Below are 20,295 nucleotides of genomic sequence, written 5' to 3'. Positions count from 1 at the left end.
CTCTATTTTTAAACAACTTAAACTTCTCAAATACCTCAAACATTTCTTTAAAGAACGCTACCCACATCATCCTAGTAAAATTGTCAACAAAAATCATTAAGTACCTTTCACCGTAGAATCCTCTTGTCCTGATAGGAACAATCAGATCTATATGAACAATCGCCAATTTTGTTGTACTAGAGAACTTTTTTCTAGGAAAGGAGCTCTTCTTCTATTTAGCCATAACACATTCTTTGCACTCAACATTAGTAGGCTTCACAATTTTAGGTAAATCTCTAACAACAAATGTACTAATAACCTTCACAATATTATCAAAGTTTATATGACAAAACAATATGTGCCATAGCCAACTGTTATCCACTTTTGCAACCAAACATGTCATCTCTGTAGGGTTTAGCTGAAAGACATTACCTCCTATCTTGTACCAATGCCAATTAACTTACCATCCTTATCCTTGATAATGCATGTCTTCTCTATGAATTGTAATTGATATCCCTTATCAACCAATAGTCCAACACTCAATAGGTTATGCTTTAATCCATCAACAAAATAGACATCAATCTTGTTAGTCTTTCCATCAAGAATAATAGATCCTATTCCCTTGATATGACGAGCTGCATTGTTACCAACTCTGACAATCCCTCTATCATGACTACTGAACTTAACAAATTTATTCATGTCACCAGTCATATGAAGTGAACAACCACTATCTATGATTCAATCAGCTTTCTTTTCAACCTACGAAACTAAGGCTTTCTCTTCTTTGACTTCTTTAATAGCTAAAATTCCTAACTCGTCATCACTTTCACTTTGGACTCTTTCACTAGATTCATCATCTTTATTTGCATACAAACAATCTCTAAGCCTTCTAGGCTTGAAATTATTTTTATACTTTTTCCCTCTTTTAGGACACTTAGAAGCATAATGACCAAATTCATTGCAAGTCCAACATTTAAAGATTCTCCTACTATTTGGTTCTCTCCTTACAAGCAGGGCAATTGCTTCTTCAATTCTTCTGTCCTCCTCAAACTAGATCTATTGCTACTAGCATAATCTCCATAGGTGCTTGTACTTCTTGACAATGAAGGGCGAACACTTAATGCACTAAAAGCAGTTTCCACTCCAGGCAAATCTCTAGTCTGCTTGAAGCTCACTTTTGCTACTTTGAATCTTCCAAGAAGAGTTTCTCTAGTAAACTTTTCAGTGCAAGGTATCACTTGCTCAATCATCTATATTGTCTAACTGAATGGTGGTGTCAAGGTTTTCAAAATCTTCCATATAATCTCATCTTCATCTTTAGATCCATTGCAAGACTTAATTCCTGCAACAATTTCTAATATTCTATCAATATAGCTTCTTACAGATTCATCTTCCATCATCTTAGCATCTTGAAACAAACATATCCAATTTTGTAATCTTATTCTCTTAGCATGCTTATCACCTTCAGAAGTAGATTCCAAGGCTATCCAAATTTTATGAGATATTTCTAAGGATTTTACCTGACTACATTCATTTTCAGGAAGAGCTGACAATAATGCTTCTCTAGCAAGCATATTGTACATAAATAGATCTCTTTCAACTTCACTGCATTCTTCAAGTTTGTTTTCTTCCACAATCTTCTTTTCATTCTTTGTCATTACCCAATATCCTGGAGCCATACATAGCAAATGAGTCTTCATCTTCTTTTTCCAGCTGTCATAGATAACTCCATCAAACTTAGGAATTTTTTTCTGAAATGACTTGCCATTGGTCACCTGAAGCTATAAAGTTTTTCTTTCAAAGACCTAAGCTTCTGATACCAATTATTAGAAAGTAAAGTCCACCAAGATAACTAAGAGGGGGGCAAATCAATATAACTTTTATCAACCTTATTAAACTTTAAGCATGTGAACAATATAACCAGCAACCATAAGAAGATACACATAAACAATAACACCAGATATATTAACTAGGGGAACCCTTGATTAGAGGGGAAACCCAAATGAGAATGGTACCCACAAAATGATGCACTAATATAAAAGTTCCTTGTAAAAGGATCAACTCTGTTAGGAGCCAATGAATTACATTCAGTACATATCAGTCCCTGTTAGGAGATTCCAACCCTATTAAGAGTTGTAGAAGGCATATGGACCACTGCCCAAATAGCTTAAGGGGCAAGACCACCAAACTCACTATCCAACTGAGCTCTGAATTTTTCCTTGCAAAATAATAGAAATGAAATAACTCGAACTCCTTCTTTGTCCACTTGACCGAACCAAATCCCTTCAGATCTCAATACCAAATCTTTGAACTCGCATCACACTGATCCCTTTGATCGTTTACACACATTTATCAACTTCACCTATCACTTGCTTAATTCGCACTTGAATAATCACTTACACATGTAAATCCACATCCTTCATCACAAGGAAAATAACCTTCCTTTATACCATATCCTCAAAATAATTCACAGAATCAGCCTTGAGACTTTCCCAATTAATTATAATAGGACCTCATTAAGATATTAAAATTCATTACATCTTTTCGCAAATACAAAAACATTATCAGCTCACAGTAAATACAACTTCTCACATATTTTGCACGTGTGATATCCAACCTCGTGCACTTGCTGACGTCATCATCGGGCTATCTACTGTCACTATCTAACTCCACTCATCACGATTCTATCTGTGTTAAGAGATACAATCCAATCATCAGAAACTACTTCTCAAGTACTCTCTGTATGCACACTGTCCAATATAATTCTTGAATAACTTTCGCGTGTCTTTGCCTCTATGCACGCACACTTGTCCACTTTATCAAGACCTAATGTATAACATCTCCTCAACTGCGCTGGACCTCATCATCAATACACAGTCTATACGACCTCATTCTCCGTCTACTACTTTGTCAATCTTTATAGAAACAATATAATGTTGACATCAATAACAAATACAGTCATGAATGCAACATGTCAATCATGCTAACGAACTCTCCAATGCTTAGGATACTCCCTGAAAAGAATATCATCAGCATTCATGCTCACAGCATTTGCATCTGGAGGCTGCCCGTGCAGATTTAGGGGCTACTTGTGTGGACGTCTGCCGGAGGTATTTTACCTTGCAATGCATGAACATCCATTTGCACATGTTGGATGCCATTGTCTGAGAGTTTCTCCTGATATTTTCAGATGTTCGGGAGGCCATTGGGCTGACTACTGGAGTGACATTTAAGTTGCAAATTGGGCATTCAAACTTCAAATTGGGAGCTCGAATTCCTAGCTGTTGGTATTGTTTTCATATGTGCAGACTTGGACACCAGTATTGGTATTATCTACTGCTGCAAGGGTCATATTTGGGACAGAGGTTAGAATCACTGGTTGATTGTGGAATACCAAGTTCTTATGAAATTTAAATAAATGATGGAATATGTTCAGCACAAGATATATATGTAGAGAATAATATTGTATTAGAGTTTGCCTACTCTTTGGTTATTTAATAAATGATTATCCATTAGAGTTCTTGTGGATGCAAGTTCATAGTGCAGAATAATATTCGGTATTCATCTATACAAATTTTAAAAACCAAAATGATCTGAAAGTTGGTAAGCATTTCCTTGCATTCTCTTGTTTGGTGTTTGGATTTTAGAAGATCAATTATTCAGGGATAACTGTGCATGTTTGCCTGGTGTTGGACGAAATACCAAACTGTCTTATTAGTGTGATAAATTGGTGAAGTCATAGTGTTTCAAGTTATAGCCAGGTCAGGGTTATTACATTAGTCACTACAGGATATTAAGTCCTCTGTAGGAACATTCTTTTAAAATTTATTACAAGTTTTATCCCAAACAAATCCATTCTCTTAGATATAATGAATTAAATTTTTACATAGTGGCAGTCTCAAGCCCATAAACAAAAAATAAAGAATTGAAATACATAACTTCAACTTGAACCTTACACAGATTTAAAGATACGCATGAATCTACTTCCAGTTTCAATACCTTCACAACAACAATTTGAAATCAGCCTTCAAATCGTGTTTATTAGCTAATTCTATTTATAAACATTACAGAGGAAACAGAAATATAGATTTACATAATATAGGCATATAATTTACTTGCAACATATTCAGAAGATGCATCTTTGTTGCCGATTCTCAGATGTGCAATAAGTGCAGTATTGTCAGAGCAGTCCCCAACTATAAACAAATACATATAAAATTTAAATAGCAGACCAATGTCAGTTAAGGCTACCAACAAGTGACAGCTAATAACTTGATGAGGAGATATTTTCCACCACATGTTAAATGTGATATTGCTATCAATATTCAATAGTGTAGTTTATGAGTCAAACACATTGACCTATGTTTCATGAGTAGTGGTTGACAAGAACCCATCTCTCATGAGAATGAATGGAACACTTAGCACTTGTTGAATCTAGGTGATGCTCATAGAGGTGAAGCACCAAGACCTCACAAAAGGCCACCCCTCCAACTCAAGCATGTATAGTTTCCTCCGGGGTTAAGCCCACTTTGCTTGCAACCCCATTTGCAAAATCTTCAGCAAAACTTATTCCTTATGAACCATTCATTACAAAGCCCCCTAAGCTTATCAATTGATATGTAGATATTTTACACCATGAGGCAAAATTGTGATATTGCCATTAGGATAAAACTGTGAAGATCTTGAGTCATACTCATTGACCCATGTTTCAAGAGTAGTGGCTCACATGAACCTTTTCAAGAGGTCACCCATCTGAGTACAACTCCAGCTCAAGAATGCTTAGCTAATAACTTAGGAAAAAATCAATAAAAATACAAAACATAATAATTATTTATTTTATTTATTTAAAATAATCAATGTATACTTGGTGACAATATGAATAAACAACAAGTAGGAATCTTTAGAGGCATAAGGCAGCTTGGCACAAAATTTGGCCATTCATATTACATGGCAATGAGACTATAGCTTGGTGTGGGCTCAGGTTATGAGAAAGTTTCATGGTAAAGAAGAGAAGCTTCCATAGCATGTCCTATTTCTTCCTTGGAACAACTTATTTTATTATCATGGCACCGAGACTTCCCCAAAAGTCACCCATCCAAGCACCATTCCAGCTCAAGCACACTTAACCTCCAGGGTTAAGCCCACTTTGCTTGCAACCCCATTGCCACAAGCTTCAGCAAGTATTGTGCCTTACAAACCATTCAATATAAAGCCTCTTAGGCTCATCAATTGGTAAGTAGGAGATATTTTACACCACAAGTCAAAATTGTGATATTGCTATCAGGATTCTACCATGGAGTTTTTGAGTCAAACTCATTGACCCATGTTTCATGAGTAGTGGTTTGCATCAACCTTTCTAAGAGGTTATGATACAAGAGCATCCTTGGGTTGTTGGTAATCTTGCATCACCCAAAAATATTTCCTTTTTGTTTATCTGTTTCCCTATTCACTAAGACAGTTTCCTCTTGTTTTACTAGGCAATTCTTATGGCATGATCGAGAAATTGAGGACTTCCTATGTCTAGGTTTGCATCATGATTAGATGTTTCCATATGAAGTTATCTTAAGATTGGTCTGGTCCTATTTTGGATTTCTTGTTCTAACGACCACAGTGGCAAGATTTGAGATGGTGATTCACAACTTGCGATGCGTGTTGGCGCATTATTCTATGTTGTAAAACATTTCATTGACCCTCTTGTATGTTTGCAAGGCACAATGTATTCATAAGGGGGTTATTCTTGTAATTTGGGATTTGGGTCATGTCATGAAAATTGTTGATTGGATATGTTGACTTATTGTTAGCGATCTTGTATATAAGTAGGGTAGGGGTTCTGGTTTAGGTAGAGCTAGATGTGCAAGGAAGTGATAAGTGGCTAGCACGAGTTGTGTGGCAAAAATGATAGATTGTCGAATGTAGTTTGAAAGCAATAGGAATGTTAGGTTTATAATTTGAGGTATGATAAGCTACAAACTTGTAGTAGTTGTATATTGACAATGGTGATGTGATGAAGCTGCTCTTTGTAAGCCAAACTTAATGATAATCCATTGATATTCTTCCATATCATGTGCTTAACTCTAAGTTCGTGCATTTCCGTTTTTGGTTACTCTAGATATAAGCTTAGACATCTCCCTTAGGGATTCTCTGATCTTGGTTGCATCAAGTGGTATTAGAGCTGGTTCTAGTGGTTGGTTGTGGATTGTGCAAGCACTTGGAATCTCATGCCTTGACTTGCATGTCTTGTTGTTGTGTAGTGGCAAAAGAGGTGATTTTGATCTACATCAACCGAAGGCTAGTGCAAGGTAGCAAGGAACAGATTGGGTTGTTGGAAGATTGAGATCACAATTGTGAACCTAGTTGTGGAGTGGCAAAGGATTGGTCTTGACCTGCAATTATGGAGGTTGCACAAGAAGGAATGGCTAGTTGGTGAAGATAAAAATTTTGAATTACCAAACAAAACTAATAGTTGGAGACACATTGTTTGTATTAGTAGATAGTCCAATTGGAATTGGATAATCAATACTTGCGATCAGATCACCGAACTTGAGGAATTGAAGACTTGCATCTTGGTAAACATGCTGCCTAGAAGAATGAATCCTAGAAGACTAAAGAAAATGATAGAAAATCTCCAAAATGAGAAAAGGACTCAGATCTGATCTACTTTGGCTAGAGCTAGAAGGAACCTTGAGATAGAACATGAATTTGAAGAAGCTGTTGAAGATCTTGAGACAACAAAAGATGTGGATATTCCTACCAAAGAGGAAACATTGTTGAGAGCCATGACACAAATGGGTAAGAGTCATAGAATTGATGTTGCATGCTTTTTTGGTATTCTGTATCTAGAGGATTTGATAGATTAGATTAATGAACTAGAGGACTACTTTGAACTTGAAGATGATAAGGATCCATAGAGAGTTAGGTTAGTACAGACTAAGGGTCATGTTTCCTTATGGTAAAAAAATTGCAAAAATATAGAGAAGATAATGATGAACCGAAGATAACTAGATGGAAGGCTATGGTTTCTAGACTTAAGGCTAAGTTAAACTTGAATATGTTAAGGATCCACAGAGAATTAGGTTAGTACAGACTAAGTTGAAGGGTTATGCTGCCTTATGGTGGAAAGAATTGCAAAAATATAGATAAGATAATGATGAACTGAAGATAACTAGATGGAAGGTTATGGTTTTTAGACTTAAAGCTAAGTTCATATTAGAAGATTACGAACTTGAGTATTCAAGAGGTTACAAAATCTAAAGCAAAAAGATTTGTCAGTTAGAGAGTATATCGAGGAATTTACAAGATGACAATTAGGCTTGGGCACCGAGAGTCATCCAAAAAGAAGCTGGATAGATACATTAATGATCTAAGACTTAACATTCACGATGAGTGATGTAGGAGCATCTTGCATGGGAAAATTTATTAAAAAAATAAAAAATAAAAAATTGTGGAGGAGAGAGAAAGTGATGAAAATAGAAAGAAAAAATAATAAAAAAATAAAATAAGGGAAAAAGGAGAAAAGAAAATAAAAAGGAATTTCTATTTTCAAGGTGCATGGGTGGCATAAATAGAAAAAATAAGAAAATGGTTGTCATTCCATTTATCGAAGTGTGTAGGTGGCATCTTAGAAGCTTGTGGAAAGTTCCTTAAATCATGCATTTAATATTTGTTGTGATCCATAAAAGAAATGTAATTTTCTAATTGGGCCACATGGTGGTGCTTAGTTGTATTTGGGTGGAATTCTAGAAGGTTGTGGATATTGTGTAGGTGGAATCCTAGAAGGTTGTGGATATTGTGTAGGTGGAATTCTAGAAGGTTGTATATAAATCATGCATTGGGTGGTAAGTGCCTATTTAAAAAAGGCTTATGAGCATTTCTAATCAAACTGGAAGGTGTGAAAGCTTTGGAAGGTCAGGCTTCAAGGTGTGAAAGCTCTCAAGGTGTAGCTCTTCAAGTAGAAGTTTGGGAAGTAGAAGTCTTCGAGGATAATTTCTTGTTGAAGCTCTTGGTGTACAAGGTAGTTGGAAGCTCTCTCATATTGTAAGAATTTGGAGTTCTCTCATCTGGAGAATATTGTAAGGATTTTCAAGTATAATAAAATTTCTTGGGAAGCATTTTTGTCTCTGTAGTCGGTGAATAATTGTAATGAGCCAACGGGTAGGATAGCATGTATTATTATTATTATTATTATTTTTATTTTTTTTAAATAAAATTCCTGTCCTTACTAATCTTACATATGTAAATATTTAGAGTACTTACAGTCGTTCTTTTCTCAGTTGTTCGTCTATGGAGGTGCGTTATTTCTTTCATGGTAGACATTCATCTTCGACCTATGCATTGTGTCGGCCACTTCCTGTCCATCTCGCATCCATGATTTCATTGTTCCATTATCACCCACTTCCCGAATCTTGTACGGCACGCTGATCCATTTCACTTGAAACTTGTCTGGTTTGATCTCGTTCTGTCCGTCATACTTCAACACCCACTGTCCGAGTTGAAACCTGCTACACCTATTCTGTGTCACCTCCGTAGCCCACTCCTGCAACTGTTGCTCATCAAGTTTATTTAGGGTACACGATCTCTCCATCCGGTTTTCCATATCGCCCGGTTTGTTTCCAAAGCTCGGTACCATGGACTCCGTCAGCTACCCCTTTTGGCTGTCAATAACACGTCCACTCCGTACTGTTGCAATCAGGAATGCTCACAATGAGTAACGGATGATGCCACAGGGTAGAGGAAGAACCAACGGTTGCCAGAAAGAGTGTGGGATCAAAAGAAATTGTAGAAATAGTGTGTTCCATGCAATTTTGTGTGGTTTTTGGAGTGTTGATTTGGTCTTGGCGGCGAGGGGCCCTGCCCCTCAACCCTGCCCTTAACTGTGACAAGGAGCGCACTTGGGGCGTTGGCCCAAGACCCCACGGGGGTGCTGCCCCTCGACCCCGCCGGGGGCGTTGCCCCCTGGACCCCCAATCATTGCGGATATCAATCGTGAAATGTGACCAGTTGAGAAGACTTGAAGTTGTTGCAGGCATGGAGTGTTTGTGTACCAAAAGCACTGGGAGTAGGTGTTGGCCAAGAGGCTGTCTTGGTGGATGCACAGAGAGCTCGGGAGGAGTGGGTCATCCAGAAGGCAGTATAGCGACACTTAGCTCAATGGACCCAGTGTTGGAAGCAGAGTAATCAACACGCATGGCTATCAAGGTCAGCTTGAGGAGATAGTATTGTGTTAGCAGAGGTTACAGATGTAACGGAATGAATGTGGAAGTGATGTGACAGAAGCAGATTTTTTGTTGTAGTCACTCTGTTAATGTATTTTGTTTGTAATTGTCGTCCGAGACGATTTTTTCTTTTGGGGGGGATGATGTCGTTGGTAGAAATTGTGTATCAGCCGACGGGTCCCTTCGGAAAGGTTATTCTTATGTAGCCAACGAGTCCCTTCGGGAAGGTTCTTGTTATGTAGCGACATGTTGTATGTGGCCGACGAACTCCTTCAGGAAGGTTCTTCGGAAAGTATTTATACACCCTTCGGGATTATTGTAAATCATGATGGGAGCATAATGTAATATCTTTGGCATATGCGAATAATAAGAAGAAGTTCTGCTATTCATATCTATTGTCTGTCCGTTGATTTCTTTACCCAGTATGGTAAACAGTCTCCATATTGTTGCATTCTTGGTTATGAGTTCGTAGGGTGGTGTGGCACTTCATCAAGTGGTATCAAAGCAGGAGTTCCTGAGCGTGTAGACAGATCGCCGAAGTTGAGGCAATTTGTACCAGGACCTTGGGAGGACATGCAAATTGATCGATGGATGCGAAGATGGAAGACTAATCTTGCTGAGGCATGATCGTAGAGAGCTTGTGGATTACAGATCCGTGGTCCTGGACTTGTGATTTGGTTCCTGATTGTTCATGCGAGGTGGTAGGTTGCGATCTGACTTGCAAACAATTCAAGGTTGTCACAAGGAGTGTGGGAAGGATTTGTTGCATAGGGTTTACAAAGATCTTAAGAGGTGGCTCCAAGAGGATTGGACCCTGCGATGATTGCAAAACTCCATGATATAGTGGAGAGGAGGTTTTCTGAGATGACTGCTCGGTTTGAAGCTAGCTTGGCTGATCAAGTTAGAGATGGGGTAAGGAAGGAATTCCGTGAAAGTTTATGGAGCTGGGGTCTACCGATCCGGAAGAGGGTTATCTGGCCAGTTAAGTGACTTGTTTGTGAGAAAAGATGGCATAGCAAGGTTGAGGTGGAAGAGGTTGGTTTTGTTGATCAGTTTGTGGAGTCTGATACAAAACCTGCAAAGCAGCTGGAGGTTGTTGCTGAAAATATTCCTAACCTTGTTGATGTTGGGATGGAAGTTGGTTTTCATGATTAGTTGGTTGAGTCTGACATGGAGACTGTGGAGCACTCGGTCAGGGATGATCTAGTTGTTGTTGGTGATGATTTGTATGTTGCAGAGCATCTTGTTGTGAGCAATGAGATTGCTGGTGTTGGGAGTTTGGCTTGTGTTTATGGAAATCTACATATTGCTGCTGATGTAGAGTTTGTTGCTGCTGAAGTGGGGTTTATTGTTGCTGGTGTGGATTCACTAGTTGCTGATGTGGATGAGGGTTTGCTAGTAAAGCATTATGTTCAGTTTGTTCTGTGATGTCCCTGTTTTGACATATAAATTAAATAATAAATAAATATTATACATAAAGTATTCTATTAAAATAATTGATAATGTATATTTATACTAAGATACGAATATAAATTATATCATAATAATATAATTATAAATATCAACTATATATATATTATTATATTATTATATACTATTATATATCCATATATAATTAGATATTTAAATACATGTTATAGATAATTAATATATATACATACATATATATATACTATTCAATTACTATAGTATATGGCAATTATATCTTTGTTATATATATATTGAAATAATATTGTTATTAATAAATGATTTATACATAATCATATACAATTGATATTAATCATCATATATAATTAATATAATAATATTTAATATAACTACGAATAGACACATCTCTATAAAATATTGATATATATATGGAATATGACACGTTCAAGTAAATGGGATAGAAAAGATTTAAAAAACGAATACAAATAAGAGGAAACGCAGTGAATGTCCTGAAACGGGACATTACATGTTCCTTGGAGTGAACGTGCTAATTGGATGGTTGATATTCTGGTGTTTGACAAAGTGATGCATATGTAGAAGATTTGCATGTTGGTTTTCTTGTCCCTATTGAGGTGGAAACCTTTGGTGAAGATGAAGATGGTTGTAGATCTTTCTTTTTGGCATCAAAGTGTGGGACACACTTTTCTATCTACCGAGGGAGTCTGATGCAGGAGCATCTTGCATGGGAAAATTTATTAAAAAATATATTTATTTTTTAAATGTAGAGGAGAGAGAAAGTGACGAAAATAGAAGGAAAAAATAATTAAAAATAAAATAAGGGAAAAAGGAGAAAAGGAAAAAAAAAAAAAAAAGGAATTTCTATTTTCAAGGTGCATAGTTGGCGTAAATAGAAAAAATAAGAAAATGGTTGTCATTCCATTTATCGAAGTGTGTAGGTGGCATCTTAGAAGCTTGTGGAAAGTTCTTTAAATCATGCATTTAATATTTGTTGTGATCCATAAAAGAAATGTAATTTTCTAATTGGGCCACTTGGTGGTGCTTAGATGTATTTGGGTGGAATTCTAGAAGGTTGTGGACATTGTGTAGGTGGAATCCTAGAAAGTTGTGGATATTGTGTAGGTGGAATTCTAGAAAGTTGTGGATAAATCATGCATTGGGTGGTAAGCGCCTATTTGGTTGTGGACATTGTGTAGGTGGAATCCTAGAAAGTTGTGGATATTGTGCAGGTGGAATTCTAGAAGGTTGTGGATAAATCATGCATTGGGTGGTAAGCGCCTATTTAAGCAAGGCTTATAAGCATTTCTAATCAAGCTAGAAGGTGTGAAGGCTTCAAGGTGTGGAAGCTTTGGAAGGTCAAGCTTCAAGATGTGAAAGCTCTCAAGGTGTAGCTCTTCAAGTAGAAGTTTGGGAAGTAGAAGTCTTCGATCGTAATTTCTTGTAGAAGCTCTTCGTGTACAAGGTAGTTGGAAGCTCTTGGTTTGGAAGCTCTCTCATATTGTAAGAATTTGGAAATCTCTCACTTGGAGAATATTGTAAGGATTTTCAAGTATAATAAAATTTCGTGGGAAGCATTTTTGTCTCCATATTGTTGCATTCTTGGTTATGAGTTGGTAGGGTGGTGTGGCACTTCATCAATGAGTTAAGTATGTTGAGGATTGGTTCAATAGAAGATGCTTATCAATATGCTCTCAAGGAAGAAGATAAGTTGAAGAGAAAACCAATTACCACTAGGGTCAGGGATATACCGATGGACAAAAAAGGACAAACTAGTAATTGAAGAACCTGATCAGAAGACTGATGGAAAGAGTAGAAGTAATAATGGAGATTTCAAGGCCACTTGTTTCAAATGTGGGAATGTTAGTCATAGGGCTTACCAATGTTTGGTTGGTTCTAGCAAAGGAAAATAAAACCTAGTGGAACATGAGGAACAAGCTAAGAAGGATGCACTGATTGAAAGAGAAGTTGAACCTAAGATGGGAAAGTCTCTAAATTTCAGAAGAGTTATATTGAGTGAAAAGGAACTGGAGCCTTAGCAAAGGAGGCAATTGATCCTAGTTGTTTGCAAGTCCAATGGAAAATGTTGTCAAGTGATAATGGATGGTGGAAGTATGGAATATTGTTTCAAAGGAAATAGTACAGAAGTTGGGATGTAGAAGATTCAAGCACCCTTGTCCCTATGGGATAAGTCGGTTTTTGGGATGAACACATGGTTGAGGTGATAGAACAATGTTGGGCTAACTTCAACATTGGACAATATCAAGATAAGATCTTATGTGATGTGGTTGATATGAGGGCATCCCATGTTCTGTTAAGTGGACACTGGCTCTATGATATCAGTGATATTGATGATTGTCGAAGGAATGTTGTTTCTATCATCAAAGATGGAAGGATATTTACCATACTTCCTTTAAAGGATGAAGGAATAAAAGATAAGAATTGGAGCATGATGAAGACTTGCACCTGAGGTGGTCAAACTATTTTGGATCAAAAGGTGATGGATCTGCAATTGGGGCCTGAAAGGATTTCTAAGGTTGAGAAGTTGTTGAAGGATTTGATGAGCAAACGTGAACCAGTTAACTTGGAAACTGGTGATGACTCCAAGGTAATGTTACAACAGGTATGGAAGGCAAATTGGTATTAGATGAGCACTAGAATCCTAAGAGTGGATTAAAACTGATGTGTTGCATAATTTCAAAGGTGGAATCAAACATCAAATGATGAAGCAAATATTGATTAACAATCATAGTGATGGAGAAGTAGAGATAAGTAGGTCGGTAAGATTAATCAAAGCAGAGATTGTGGTAGCAATGGTAGGATACTTGGTGGGAAGGTTATTCTACTGGAGAATCGCTCAACACTTGCAAGAGTAATCGTGTGCAAATCAAAGCGGCATTGGTTCTTCGGATGAGGAAGACAACATGGCATCTACATTATGAACCTTGTCAGATGTTCATAAATTTCTTTTATGGAACATCTTCTATTCACCTAGGATGTCTAATGCAAGAGCATCCTTGGGTTATTGGCAATCTATCACCCAAAAATATTTCCTTTCTATTTATTTGTTTCATAGTTCACTAGGAAAATTTCCTATTGTTTTATTTTGTGATTTATCCAGTTGGCTCGTTTTCTTATGCGATCCATATAGCGTGATCCGCATCATGGACTTCCTATGACTAGGTTTGCATCATGATCTAATGTTACCTGATGAAGATATCTTAAGATTGGTCTGGACCTATTATGGCTTTCCTGTTCTAACAACTAGGTTAGCAAGATTCGACTTGTGATGGAGATTCATGACATGTGATGTGTGTTGGCACATTATTCTATGTTATAATACATTTCATCGACCCTCTTGTATGTTTGCAAGGCATGATGTCTTCATTTGGGGATTATTCTTATAATTTGGGTCTTAACCTATATGTTTCCATTATTTTGGAGATTGTTGATTGGAAAAGCTGACTTGTAGTTGGCGATCTTGTATATAAGTAGGATAGGGGTTCTACTTTAGGTAGTGCTAGATGTGCAAGGAAGTGCTAAGTGGCTAACACGATTTGTGTGGTAAAAGTGATAGATTGTTGAATGTAGTATGAAAGCAATTGGAATGAGTCGTTTATAATTTTGAGGGATGATCAAGGGCAAATTTTAGTAGTTGTATATTGACAATGGTAATGTGATGAACTTTCTTTTTGCAGGCCAGCTTAATGATAATCCAATGATACTCTTCCATATTGTGGGTTTTACTCGAAGTTTGTTTGTGTATTTCCATTGTTGCTTACTCTTGCTACAAGGTTAGACATCTCCCTTGGGGATTTTTTGATCTTGTTTGTGTCAAGTTACCCATCTAAGTACTACTCCAGCTTAAGCTTGCTAAACCATGTTGGTTCCTCCAAGGTTAAACCCACTTTGCTTGCAACCCCATTTGCAAAAGCTTCAACAATTGATCTGCCTTATGAACCATTCGTTATAAATCCCCTTAAGCTCATCAATGGATAAGTAGGAGATATTTTCTACCACAAGTCAAATTGTTATATTGCTCTCAAGATTCAACTATACAGTATTGGAGTCAAACTCATTGACACATGTTTCATGAGTACAAAAACCCATCACCCAGGAGAATGAATGGAACACTTAGCACTCATTGCATCTAGGTGATGGTCACAAAGGTGAATCGTCCGGACTTCCCAGGAGGTCACCCATCACAGTATTACTCCAACTCAAGCATGCTTAACTAATAACATAGTTAGGAACGAAACAATACAAATAAAAAACATAATAATTATTTATTTTATTTATTTTATTTATTTTATTTATTTAAAATAATCAATGTATACTCGGTGACAATATGAACAACCTGTGGAAATCTTTTGAGGCATAAGGCAGTTTGGCATAAAATTTAGCCCCTCATATTCCAGAATGATGAGACTATAGCTTGGAGGGGGCTCTGGTTATGAGAACGTTTGACAGTAAAGAAGAGTCTTTCCCTAGCATGCCCTGATTCCTCCTTTGACCAAGTTATGTTATTATCATGGCACGAGTCTTTAAAACTATCAGTTGTTTGCGAAACATATCTCTATTGTTGGAAGTGGACCCTTGAGTAGTGGCTTCAAAACCATGGGCAAGCATCCCTCTTGGCAGCATGGTCTTCAAGCTTGACTGTGGCATTTCATCACCTGTGCATGGGTTCAAACTACTGCATTCTTTGGGATGTGAGGCTTCCTTGGACAGGATTCTACATTTCATAGCACACTGATTACTGACATCTACTCCTGTTTGGCATGGTGGATGAGTCTGAGGAAGGCTTGAATTAGGAAAGTGTCTTTTGATCAGTCTCCATCATTTCAGATGCTTTATACTTTGCTGGCCATAGAATGTTTTCCCAAGGGCGTGTGATGTGCTGGAAAGTCACAGGGGGGCGACCTTGCTGAAGGTCTAAACAAAGACACTATTCTGTGCATATTCCAGATATTCCTATTGTTGCTGCTGTTCAAATATTGAGGTTTGTACATCAAGCTGATTGTACTTTCGTTGGACTTGTTTCTGTTAGTAAATCTGGATATCCATGTATTGTTTCAGATCTGTGGATGAATATCTTTACTAGATATGGTCAGAACTATCAATTCATTTCTATATCTTCCAGAAGATATTTGTATTGAATTTCTTATGATAAAAAGCTCTACTTGATACTAGAATGTTTTGTCATTATTTATAAGATGTTAACTCCTTGCAACGTCCAACAAAATTTGAAAACTCTTTAAACAAGATATCACAAACTGCACATATATTGCATTATACACTAAGCCGTACCAATGGAATGAAGCTAACAATTGTTGGAAGGGAAAATCAAGCAAATAATTTGGTGCGGAACTGGTGGGGATTTTACAGATGTGGCATTGAATGCATGGAGTTTGGTCAGTGATATGAATTGTGTGTCACTCAAATCAACATGGCCTCCCAAGATTACCAAAGAGAAGATAAAATTAACACAACTGAACCAAGAGTCTGATGGGATTCTATGAAACTGTCTGCTTGAATAGAATCAATATAAAGCATACATATGATTTGTGAAACTTGAACATTAAAAGGTCATGCAAACAAATTAAAATAAATGAGACGTGGACATAACAACAAAAAAATCGGAAATGATTAACCATGATGACCCTATCCAATGCAAACTGAATGAATGCACATAAAGAAAGAAAGAAACTTCTCTGCCATTACTCAAGTCCACACAAAATTAGGAGATCATACTAAAAATTCTTACTCACCAGCATCCTGCGAGAGAATTCTGGCTTGATGGAGTTTATCTTCAGGCTTTAAACCAAAATGTACTTCATCAATACCAACAACCTTAGCAACACGCCATGCACTTGATTCATGATCTCCAGTCAGCATCATTAAATGGATGCCAGCCTCTTTTTTTAATGTAGATATAACTTCTGCAGCTCCAAGACGAAGTTTATCTTCAAAATGAAACAGTGTTACCTGGAAAATTTTCATTTTCAAAGTGGATCATTACTTAATATAACCCCTTTATCCCACAAAATGAGACTTTTCCATGCAACTGCTAAACATTAAAAAGCATTGTGTCATGATGCTAACAAGAGATGTTTTTTTTAAAAGTTACTATCATGTTATGTCAAAATCACTCCCTTAGCATTTTCCAAATATATACATCATACTATAAAATATCACTCTATTTAATTATAATAATTCTTCAAAGTTGACACCAATATCAGATAGAATTTACTACAAATTAGTATTACAGCCATCATACACAACATCTAAAACTAAAATATCAGCAAAACAAACTCTGTGGCAAAAGGTGAGTATTTCTCTAGCCTTGACTATCTGAATGTATCTGTAGGTTGAAAGATTTTCTTTTCCTGGTGCAAGTTGACAAGGACAGAGGATTGGATGGTTTCCTAAATAATATGCCTCGGATGTCCGAGCAATACAAGCCCATTTCACTGTGAGATCATTGTTCATAACTAAAAGGCTTGCTGATGGATCGTAGCCTAATCTTAGATTTATTTTTTCTGTTTCTTGTCTCCCTTTTTTGGTTTTTTCCTATAAGAAAATAAGGGGGCAATATCTAACTAAAAGGCTTGCTGATAATAATCTTGTCTCCCTTTTTTGGTGCTCTTTTCACTGTGAGATCATTGTTCATAACTAGAAGGCTTGCTGATGGATTGTAGCCTAATCTTAGATTTATTTTCTCTGTTTCTTGTCTCCCTTTTTTGGTTTTTTTTCTATAAAAAAATAAGGGGGATATATCTAACTAATTTTGGAGCAATTAAGGGCTATTTCCTACCCACAAGTTCCTTTCAGAGACATTTCCTATTGAAAATTGAAACCCAGATATCAATGTCCAAGAGCTACTTCAGTTTGTTAAAAGATATCAAAGGACAAATACAATCTTCAATAGGAAGTCAAATTAGTCGACTTATATACTTCTAATAAAAACCAGCAGACTGTCAAGTCAAATCAGAAAGAATTCTAGTCAACATGGCATATTTTTGGGTCAAAAAATAGTCTTTGCTCAAAATACCAATAAATTAAAAATCAAGTGAGCACTTGGGATCTTTTGGAAGTGCTTGGGAACACCATGGGAGTGCCAGTCACCTAGTCTCTCTGCGGATACATAGTGCACTCCTGGTCTTGCTTGCACTCCCGGAGCATTTTGGAGCAGAAATGTAACCAATTGTTTAAGAACCCAATAACATAGAATTCATACAATGTTTACATTAACGGAAAGCTCTCTTTCAAGAAAACAAAATCCCTTGAACCCAGGGGCATTACCTCTAGCATTCTACACTAGGTTCAATTCAACTTCTGGGGTTTTGAACATGTATCCAAAAGGAACTAAGTAATTGCCTATCCAACTTTTGGGGTTTTGAACATGTATTCAAAAGGAACTAAGTAATCTCCTACTTATCAATTGATGAGCTTAAGGGGCTTTCTAATGAATGGTTCATAAGGCACAACACTTGGTGAAGGTTTTGCAAATGGGGTTGCAAGCTTTGGGTTTAACCATGGAGGAAACTCCATAGTTAAGCACAGTCAGGCTGGAGTAGTACTGGGAAGGGTGACCTACCGAGAAGTCCTAGTGCTTCATCCCTGTGAGCATCACCTAGATCCAATGAGTGCTAAGTGTTCTATTTATTCTCGTGAGAGATGGATTCATGTTGAATCACTAATCATCATAGTAACACGGGGACGCGTCCCCCCCCTTTTTGCCCGACGTCTCGGAGACTTCAACGCACCGGAGACTTGGGAACTCCGTCTCCCCATCCCCAGCAGCGGCACCAAATTCCACCACCTCCACTGAGGATGGGAGACATCCTGATATTCACTATTTGCAGATTCAACTATTTATGTTTAATGTTCGATGTTCCAATTCGATGCAATGTTCAAGTATTCACTCTTTTACACTTTTATATCCTATATTGCAATACATATTTTCATAACTAGCATTTTTAAGTACCACATGCATAGATATATTCACCCCTCTTGTCCCCTGCTGTCGTCCCCCCACCGTCCCCTCGCCGTCCCCAAATTAAGGCCCCTTTGTCCCCCCATCCTAGAAACTTGTACCCCCGTTCTGCCGTCCCCCCGTCCCCCAGGGCGGTGTAACTATGCTAATCATTAAACATGGGTTAATGAGTTTGACTCAAAAATCACACAGTTAAATCCTCATAGCAATATCACAATTTGACTTCTTGTGGAAATTATCTCCTACTTATCAATTGATGAGCTTAAGGGGCTTTTTGATGAATCATTCATAAGGCACAACACTTGGTGAAGGTTTTGCAAATGGGGTTGCAAGCTTAGGGTTTAACCATGGACGAAACTCCATAGTTAAGCGCGCTCAGGCTGGAGTAGTATTGGGATGGGTGACCTCCCAGGAGGTCCCGGTGCTTCACCCTTGTGAGCATCACCTAGATCCAATGAGTGCTAAATGTTCTATTTATTCTCATGAGAGATGGATTCATGTTGAATCACTACCCATGAAACATGGGTCAATGAGTTTGACTCAAAAATCACACAGTTAAATCCTCAGAGCAATATCACAAATTGCCTATCTGTTTACTTCTTTGGCAAGGCTACAATGTGATTCAGCACTTTAACTCAAGTCAAGATTTTTCCATTTTTTCTTGATGTATTAAACCTACAATATCTAGCAAATGTTCACAATCTCTAGCTAAAAGTAAAGGCAAAAGGCAAGGGTTTAACAAAAGAACTAGATCAACAATGCTTAGGTTATGTTGAGTTGAATGCAGATATTTGAAAAACTCGAGTCATAATTGCAGTTCTATGCCTACAAGTAAATATCAAACGATATTCAACCACAGCCACACGATTATGAATAATGGAATTGGGAAGTAACGAGCACCATAATATTGATTCAAAAAGGAATATATACAATGAAAAATGTTGGTTAGAAAATGAAATAGAACAACACCAATAAGTTTTTTAGTTAACAATACTTATAATGGTTAATATTTAGTGCAATGAAGCATGATGTTTATTTCTTATAACAATTCATCTTCTTATTACATCATTTTTTCAAAAGTGCATATCAAGAAGTTTTCAAAAAACGTTAACTTTGCTATTGCAAGTGAATTAGTAAAGAAATTAGCATGTTGCTTCTAAGTTAAACATGTGGTTGCATAGACTCACAATGTAGTGGCATTGAGTGATGCAGGAGCATCTTGCATGGAAAAATTATTGGCAAAAAAAAAAAAAAACTTGAAAAAAAAAAAAAAAAACTGGAGGAGAGAGAAAGTGACGAAAATTAGAGGAGAAATAATTAAAAATAAAAAGGAGAAAAGAAAGGAAAAGAGGATTTTTATTTTCGAGGTGCATAGGTGGCATAAATAGAAAAATTAAAAAAAATAGTTGTCATTACATTAATCGAGGTGTGTAGGTGGCATCTTAGAAGCTTGTGGAAAGTTTCTTAAATCTTGCATTTAATATTTGTTGTGATCCATAAAAGAAATGTAATTTTCTAATTGGGCCACATGGTGGTGCTTACTTGTAATTCTAGAAGGTTATGGAAGTTTTAGAAGGTTGTGGATATTGTGTAGGAGGAATTCTAGAAGTTTGTGGATAAGCCATGCATAGGGTGGTAAGTGCCTATTTAAGCAAGGCATAT

At 37.0% G+C, this 20,295-nt stretch overlaps 1 protein-coding gene across 1 annotated transcript in view; it reads right to left on the bottom strand.

The window, feature by feature from the left end:
* The window catches only part of HMA1 (heavy metal atpase 1), a 234,860-nt gene that overhangs the window by 55,042 nt on the left and 159,523 nt on the right, over positions 1-20,295 (bottom strand). The window contains exon 10 of the mRNA XM_089820565.1: positions 16,406-16,622. Within this exon, the coding sequence (XP_089676691.1) occupies positions 16,406-16,622 (217 nt within the window). The remainder of the gene's footprint in view (positions 1-16,405; positions 16,623-20,295) is intronic.

This window comes from Cupressus sempervirens, chromosome 3, assembly GCF_028749045.1.
Source record: "Cupressus sempervirens isolate cs-2001-9-10 chromosome 3, ASM2874904v1, whole genome shotgun sequence".
Lineage (NCBI taxonomy): Eukaryota > Viridiplantae > Streptophyta > Pinopsida > Cupressales > Cupressaceae > Cupressus > Cupressus sempervirens.
Note: the sequence above shows the minus strand (reverse complement) of the source record. Positions and strands in the feature narration are given on the sequence as shown.